Source organism: Miniopterus schreibersii (assembly GCF_964146895.1).
Source record: "Miniopterus schreibersii genome assembly, chromosome: 19".
Taxonomy (NCBI): Eukaryota; Metazoa; Chordata; class Mammalia; order Chiroptera; family Miniopteridae; genus Miniopterus; species Miniopterus schreibersii.
The window spans coordinates 15,442,342-15,451,333 of NC_138119.1; the positions used below are offsets into that span (position 1 = coordinate 15,442,342).

The window sequence follows — 8,992 nt, forward strand, 5'->3', positions numbered from 1 at the left end:
CCTTGGTCCACTCTCCACTGCTCTCCCCTGCCCTTCCAAACACTGCCACCCTTTTCCAAGTGCCTTAGACTAATGGAAATTTGGGGCTGTAAGGGACCTCAGAGGTCACCTAGTCCAACCCAGCTGCCCCTGCCAGCCCCCGTCCTGAGAGTCACACCCACCTAGGGCACAGACTTGCAGCTTCATGAAACTAATGCCTGTATTCTCCCTGCTCTCTCCTTTGTCCCTACAGTGCCATGGCTACTTATTCTGCCACATGTGCCAACAATAGCCCTGCACAGGGCATCAACATGGCCAACAGCATTGCCAACCTGAGACTGAAGGCCAAGGAATATAGTTTACAGAGGAACCAAGTGCCAACAGTCAACTGAGGAAAAAAATAATTAAACAGGCCTAAGAAGAAATCAAAAAAACCATAAGACACCTATCCTGTTCTGTCATTTCTTCATCTGCTGGAAAAAAATAATAATAAAAACAAACAAACCATAAAAACAGAACTAAACTATTGGGACCATGGCAGAGAAGAGCAGGAGAGGAGCCAAATGAAAATTAGTTACCAAACGCTCCTCCTCCCTCTGGGACTCCAGCACCACTTGTTTCTGGGTGTGTTCATTTTGTTTTTCCTTCTGTCCATGCTTTGCTTCATATACTCCAAGCTTCTTCAGTTGGGTTCAGCCCACATCCCCCTCCCTGATTGTATGGGTTTTTAAAAAGTCTACAGCAGCCAAAGAAACCATATATATATCTCAAAATAATTGCCTATAGTCTCCTCATTGACGTGTTGAAACCTCAGTGCCTTGCCCCATCCTTCTTCCCAGTTCTCTGTGTAGAAGCTTGAGGAACTTCTGAAAAGCCAAAGTCTTCCTAAAGAATCTGTGCCAGACATGAATTCCTTTCTCCCTGTCTCCATCTCTGTTGGTCATGGGAAGGTTTTTCCATCAGCTATTGGGGGGGGGGGGCAGTCATGTGCAACATCTGGTCATTGGCCTGTCTGATCCAGCGGGATTGGCTGTGTCTGGCTCGTCCTAAGCAATAAGCTCTAGACCTAAGCTCTAGATTTAAGCTCCAAGCTATAGACGACATCACCATCACCCCCATCCTAACAGCCATCTTAACTTAAAGATATTTGTTGTTCTTGAAAGATTTGCTATCATGGACTATTTGGTAGAAGAAATATATTTTCTTCATTTGAATGAGGTAGAGAAATTTCTCTCAGAAAACAAAGACCAAGTTATGAAAGGCATTGTCTATGTCTCGTTGGTGCCTGAAGGGTCATCAGATGCACACATATATATACTGTATATATTTATATATTATATATATATATATATATATATATAAAATATCCTTGCAAGCTTGAGTTTGCAGTTTCTCAAACACAACAAAAAGCAAATTTCACACCATCACCACTGTCCTTCTCTCTGCAGTGATGAGACTTTTTATTGGGGATTTTGTTTCCTTTCTTGCGCTCCACAAAATTCTCATTAAGGCCACAGAGCAACTGATAGGGCAGCTGTTGGAGAACAGGTCTCGTTTTCACATTAGGGCTTTAAATAAATGAGAAACAATGTGAGGCTGTAAGAATGTCCTTGAGTTTGGAGCCTGAGCTCTGGTGGAATGCTGATCCGTCCTGATCTATCATGGGAATTACACTTAGAGAGGGGAGGAAAAGCCACTTGGCCATCTGCCCTTTTTCTACTCAACAGGAATCTGAAAGACACATGCTTATTGGAATACTTAAAGGTTTGTCTAAATTTCAAAAAAGGCAATTATGGGCTCTTTTTATTTTTTAATATTTTGAAATAAAGGTTAGTGACTAGGGCTGGGAGCCAGGACTGACCTTTTTTTGTTTGTTTCTCTTTGTTTCCAGCTGTGCTTTAACTTGCCAGGTGGATTTGACCAAACCCCATTACCATGCAGTGCCTCAGTTTACCTTTTTGTAAAATGGGTTTAACAATAGTTACCTACCTCACAGGGGTGTTGTGAGGCCCTATTCATTTGCGCCTTTGTTCTTTCCTGTATTCTCTGTATTTCCAGCACTTTGTAGCCATGAAAGGAAGGGGACTATAAAAGTAGTCAAGGCTAATGGGAGGATACGTATCTGGGAGCCTTGTTTTCTAGCAAGAAAATGCTACCTTGCTTTTAATGCTTATAATTTTGCATTTGGAAATGAGAAATGGGTTTATATTTACAGACCCCCTCAGAATTCACATCATTTGACTAAAGAATAATTTAAGGCACACTTTCAACTTACATTTTCATCCTGACCAGCTTGGTTCTAATAATTTTAGTTATCAGTGATTAAAAAGCTTTAGATTGATTTTGGCCAAATATGTCAACTTTCGGTGACAGGCAAGGGATTGGGAGTTTAAGATGCACCTTGAGCACAGATTTGTTATTTGTCTTGGCATACCAGGTTGAACTCACGGTGGTATCTTTTCAGTCAAACAGCCACCAATCTGAAAATGTATTTCCAGTGTTGATTCTTTACTTTTCTCTGTAACAAGAAGGAAGCCCATCTGATGCATTGTGCTCTCATCAACTGATTCCCTGTTCTTTTCACCTACTATTCAAACATTTCTTACCAGATGGTTCACGTAGGCTAGCTGAACAACACACATTACTTGCTTCCCAAAGAGTCCCTGGACTAATTATTTTGTCCCATTAGCTGCTGTGGATTATCAAGTTTCAAAGGAACAGTACATCCAGACAGATTAAAACATTGTTTGTGAAGTCAGTGCAATCCAAGAAATCAGTGAACTTTTGGAGTTTGGGGTTTGGGGAGAAAGGCTAAAAGAGGATTTGGATTACAGTGCGGGGAACAGAAATTATACATGAAAAAATTTGCTAAAAGGGGCGGAATCTTAGAAGAGGCAGCCAAGAGATAGAGGGTCATATGAAAGTCATTTACAGCTTCTATCTTCACATCCATGTTCAGTGATGAACAGAAAAGTCTGAACCCATAACCCGAATGCTAGGTGAAACTGGGCAGTTTTATGCAATGCCTGGGCAAGTGATGTCTGGGAATATCACAGAGGAACCAGGATTGGTCAGCCACGGGCACTGGCATTGTTGGTGAATGTATACCACAAGCATCTATTATCTAAGCACTTGATTGAGAAGTATACCCATGGTATAAGCACTCAGTGTTGTTCATTTATTACTGACTTGACATAAATAGGAGTTTCATGTGTGATTTGGAGGAGTAGCCTTCTGGCTCCTGAGCCACGTGTTAGTCAATAGAGGGCCTCAGGGCCACAGAGTTCAGAGGCATACCCCAGTTCCTCACTGTCACTAAACTCAGATACAGATGAATACATGCAAACTGTCTGTGTCCCCAGTCCTTCCAAAACAAGATAGATGCCTGATTTGTGGGATATGTGGCAGGTGAAATGGAACCAGAAGAGGTGACTGAATAAAAAAGGGAATGACATTTTAGGTATAAAGATCTCATAAGAAATGTAATATGTAAATTATATCTTGCTTTATGATGTAAAATATACATTGTTTGCGCTAGAATAGAAATGATTCCTTTTCAATAAAAAGAATCAAGGATACCACATGTTGTCTTTTGTTATGTACGGTTGAGACTGCTGGTTCTTTTCTCTTTTAACTTCAGAAACAGATCTGCCAGGATCTAAAATAGCCTTCGGAGAAGAGTGAATGGGTACTATAATTGAATGTTATCATAAATAAATACACTAACACTTTCAACAAATTAATGCCTGACAGTCTATAGAGTTCCTGCAAAATAGCTCAAAATGTTATTCTAGTTATAAAAAGAGAGAATCCTTAAAACAAAGATAGCCAGGTCATCTACAAAATGAAGGCATCTGAAAACTATGTTGTGGAGTCACACATATTTATCTGCTTAGTGTCACTCAGTTCAGCAGAGGTAAAATAAGGCTAGAAAAACTGGACAGCTAGGGAAACTCACACATGTGCACAGGAACACATGACCAGAAGTGCTCACTGTGGAATGGTCTGCAATAACTAAATATTGGAAACAAACAAAATGTCCATCAGCTGAAGAATAAACAAACTGGGATATGTTCATAAAGTGGAGCATGATTCAGAAATTTATAAAATGAATAAATGAAGCATGGCCACACACATGCATTTTGAGGCCTCTCAGCAACATAACTTTGAAGGGGAAAAACAAAACACAAATTGCAGAAGGATATATCATACTATTATTATAAAATGTGAAAATGTACACTGATATCACATATTGTTTGTAAACATCTATGTAGTGCAAATATTAAAAAGATGCAATAGGAACGAAAACAATTTCAGATTAATAATTTCAGGGGGAAAAATTTTCTGAGTGAGGAGGTACGAGGTAGGGGCTCACTGGGTGCTTCAGATAAATCTGAAATGTTTATTTCTTTAAAAATATAAGAAGCGAAAATATACTAAGCAAAATAAGCCAGTCCAAAAAAAGACAAATATCACATGATCTCACTTATATGTGGAATCTAATGAACAAAATAAACTGATGAACAAAATAGGTCCAGAGACATGGATACATAGGACAGACTGAGGGACCTCAGAGGGAAGGCAGGGAGGGGAGAGTGGGGCAGGAAGAGATTAACCAAAGAATTTACATGCATATATGCATAGCCCGTGGACTCAGACAATAGTTCGGTGAAGGCCTGGGAAGGGGTGGGGGTCGAGTGGAAGGGGGCAAAGAGGGGAAAATGGGGGACATCTATAATACTGTCAACAATAAAAAATAAATTTTTTTGAAAAAGAAGATAAATGATAAAAATATGGGAAGCAAAGATGACAAATATTAAAGTTTGACAATAGCTGGGTAGTAAGCACAGCATGTTCCTGATAGTTATCTCTGTACTTTTCTGTGCTTATTATGTTTCAAAATTTGTTAAATGTGGGGGGGGGGGGGAGGGACGGGCATGTATACCTTGCAACCTCAGCAGAGGGCGGTGTGAGGCCAGGGTGGGTGTGTTTGTGTAACCCTAGACTTTACCACAGCCAAGGACGGAGGAAGTATGTTAAATACATTTTTAAGAAGACTAAAAAAAAAAGAGAAAAGACTCCTGCCTATAACCTAACTCACCAAACAAGCTTCTAGACATAGAAGAGGCAATGTTGCTAGAAAACATCTACCACAAATATCTCCCGTGTTTAACTACTGCTCCTGAATTCCTGCCTTCACAGTTTGGGTTTCCAGGAGTCTCCCACTACCTGGGCTGCAGCAGGTAACTAACTGGTACTTTGAAGTTATTACTGGCCATTGTCATTCCCGCCTGGTCCCGAAGGAACAGGAAGGATGTAGCTGGGAAGAATGAGCTGGGGGCAAAAGAAAAGTATGCATGTGGGGAACGGGGGTCCCACTGCAGAGTAGCAAACAACAAGGGCACTCCACTTCAGGGGATAAGGTGATGTAATAAGAAAGCATGGACCCTGTTTCCAGTCCCTGCTTAAACTGTCACTGCAGGGTAATCCTGGGAAGTTGCTTATCCCCTGTGAATCTTTTTTCTTCTTTTGTAAAATGATACCTACACTATAAACCGATGGGGGATTAAGTGAGACAACATACACAAAGCATGAACGAACTACTTGAATCACATCGTGGGTTTCCGTTTTCTTCCATGCTCTCAAAGGACCACTCAGGTGCATTGGGAAGAGACCTGGGATGTAGGTCAGGAGACCCAGGCTTCTCTGTGCGGCATTGGAGCAGAAGGAACTCAAAGGCAAGGGACGTGTGGCAACGAGAGGAGGAAAAATGCAGGATGGAAAAGAAGGAATGTGTAGCAGGTGTGTGACGGCCCTGCTTCCCGGGAGTAGCACACACAAGATGTTTTTCCTGTTTCCTGGCTACTCTTAAACTTGAGGGTTGGTTGTTGTTTTTCCTGTTTTTTTTGTGTGTGTGTTTTTTGGCCTGGATACAAAACTGGCCCTCAGGAGTTTAGAAGCCCCTTTCCCCGAGGGAAATTCTACAGAACAGTGACTGAAGACCCTGTCCTTACCCCACTTACTGAGTTCAGGAACATACCTGGACCAAATGCACGTAAACCCATAGAGGCCGAGGGAGATGCCTGAATGTACTGTACTGAACTGTACCTGATAATAATAATAATACAGCATATTGTATAATACATTGTAGAACAATAAGTTTGATGATCTCAAGCAAATATTCAGATCAGCCTATGCACAGGCCTGCTCTGGTCTATATAAGACTGAACCTGAGCAGCTGGGCTTCCTGAAGGCTGTTATCCTCATACACTCAGACGCTATAAGTCTAACCCATGACTACACAGGTTCTCAGAGTGTGGAAATGTGTCCTTCTATCTGTCCTGGAAAATGTGTATCCTGATAGCACTAACTTCCTTAAGGATCCTTTAGAAAAGTGAACCCAGCTTGAAGCAATATCTGTGGTCTTTTGGTTAGTCCAAGGCCCTGCTGAAATTAAGTCCTGTATGACTTTGCTTCCCAGAAAACAACTGAATGGATGCTTTTTAAGGAAGAAAAAAAAAGGAGAGAGAAAGAATATGGTCCCAAGAGGATAGGATGTGTTCATTATGCCCTTTAAATTGTCAGGATCAGCAAGCTGGTAGATTACAATATTCTAAAGTACAAAGTCATCTTCATTTTTGGAAGCCTTTTAAAAATTAGGAAACTCACTACAGCAGGACTTCTGTACTCTGTTCCATGGTTTTATCCTCAGGTGGGTAGCTGGAAAATTGAAAATGTCTAAGAGGGGTTTTTTAAATAAGTTTCTCATTTCTCAAAAGAGAAAAAGAGAGAGCAAGAGAGGAATCTGAGACGGGTAATAATATAATATCATTGGCTATAATTTTTGACAGAATAACCATAGCCAAAGACTGTCTTTCTTCATTAGCATACTGCAGAACCTTGTGTAGGTCCACTTTGCTCAATATTTTAATCAATTAGTTGTGCAAAGGTAAAAGAAAAAAACTTTATGCTTATCAAAATTTCAAATGACCCAGCCTTGAGACAATAGCTAATGAACTTGATAACGTGCTTACATTTCACATGAATGCAAATCATGGTGTCAAGTAAGGTGTCACCTGACATCACAGAATGACAATTGTAAGGAAACCTAGGGTCTTGCTTTTAAAAATTAAAATTCAAAAGGATAAAAATTAAAATTCAAAAGGATTTCAAACCATGGAATATGAAAACTAGAAAATAATTTAGGTAAAACTACAGAATAATGGTTTTGTTGAAATGTTCTTGCTAAGAGACACAGGCTGGTTGAAGGGCTGCACCTAAAAACAGGATGACTCGTATACTTGTACTCTTTCTGGATGGAGGCTCACCAATGTGAGCGACAGAGAAGGGATGTCTACATTTCGTTCCAAATTTGAATTAGATATCTATCTGAGGTTAATTTTTAAATATACTTTTCCCACCATCCCAATGTATTTTCAGTACTTGAGTGGCATGGCACCAATATGAGCAAGATGCCAGCGTCTGGTTAGCTGGCTGTTCTTTGGGTACACTGTAGAGTATGCCAACTCTCAAGTGGGAGTTTCCAAACATTTTATGGCAAAATCAAACTAAGAAACACACACAACACCAATACATTTTGCTCACTGGGCATTCTTATCATACAGATTTCAGAATAAAGCCATTAGTGTTGATGAATTTTCCTAATTATGTTTCAGACCCTGACACACCATTTTGAGAGTGGCTTCATGTTGTTGCTGCCCAGCTTGAGCTCTAAAAATTGTCCAACTGCTACACCAAACACATCCTGGGGTGCCAAGGAAAATAATCTATTTTCCTATTTCCTGTGCCCCATCAGGGTACAAAACATAAAGTAAGCCAAAATTTCTCCACAGTGGGCTTGCAGTCTTAAGGAGGCCATTATTTTCTATGCAGAAAGTCAAATATTTTTTCCAGAACCAATTTTCTTGCTGACCACATTGAGCATTGAGACATCAGAGAGAGCCTTCTTGGGAAAAATTGAATTGAAGAAGGAATTTGGCTTTGGAAAACAGGAAGTGGGTTTCTGTTGCTGTATCCAGCCAAGAGAGAGCAGAGGTCTAGACCACGCCGTCCAAGGTGTGTGAGTAATCTCTAGAGATAGTGACTAGTCCTGCTGATGCTTATCTAAACCAAAGCAAGGTTTACTCATTACTCCTCACTTAAGGACACAGCTAGTATAATACCAATGGACTTTTCTGCATTTTTCTGCCTTTTCAAGGAAGAGGAGATCAAGTTGGGAAAGACCCATTGAACATTTTTAAGAAACCTCTAGTCCAAGCATATTTCATCCATTAGGGTAATGTTTTCCTCAGGCTTGTCCAGGAATAAATCCCAACCTTCTCCCCGTAAGATCCCAAAGACACAGCTGATTTGTTTTCAGTTGGGGCAATGAAATGCTTAAATGGGAAACACATGTCCGTTTGGTGGGGAGAAGACATGCTAAGAAGTGTCTTGTTTGTGAGTGGGGACTCAGCAGTAATCTGACAGCCACAGAAAAGACTAAACAAGCAGCCAGCAATTAACTCCTAAATAATCGTTCCTCTTGGGAAGACAGTGAATTTTAAATCCATGTAGAATGCTCATTGCCTAATATCAAGTTTAAAAGGCTCTTTATTTCAAAACGGAGGAAGTGCTGTGAAAACCCTTACATAGTTGTTTCCCCTCTTTGTTGGAACACAAATAATTTGACCTGACTGCTCCACCCAAATGCTCATGACCCCAGATCGCTGCCTGTCCAAGGTCGTGTTTCCACGTGGAAATTTCTTCCCAGCATTCCTTTCACACCTTTATATTCTCTTCTAAATCCTGAATCCCAAGCAAAATAGCTAAGAAATGAGGAAAATGGGGAGAAAAGTATTATCTCCCGAGAGAATTAAAATGAATAAACAACACAGAGAAGTTGCTGAGTCAAAGGAATTGCAGGAAATGGTGGTGTGGTGTGGGAGTCTAAGGTGGGCATTTTTAGACCAGGACAGGAGCTCATGGGAGAGACCACGGCCTTGTCAGTCCTGCT

General features: G+C 40.6%; 1 protein-coding gene across 2 annotated transcripts in view; it reads left to right on the forward strand.

Moving 5' to 3' along the window:
* PRRX1 (paired related homeobox 1) overlaps positions 1–3,557 on the forward strand; it is a 66,854-nt gene extending 63,297 nt beyond the window's left edge. For both annotated transcript variants that reach the window (XM_081121731.1, XM_081121730.1), the window contains one exon: positions 233–3,557. Coding sequence is in view for 1 of the 2 variants with exons in the window: in XM_081121730.1 (XP_080977856.1) it covers positions 233–371 (139 nt within the window). In the remaining variant the exon portion in view is untranslated. The remainder of the gene's footprint in view (positions 1–232) is intronic.
* The last annotated feature ends 5,435 nt before the right edge of the window (positions 3,558–8,992 follow it).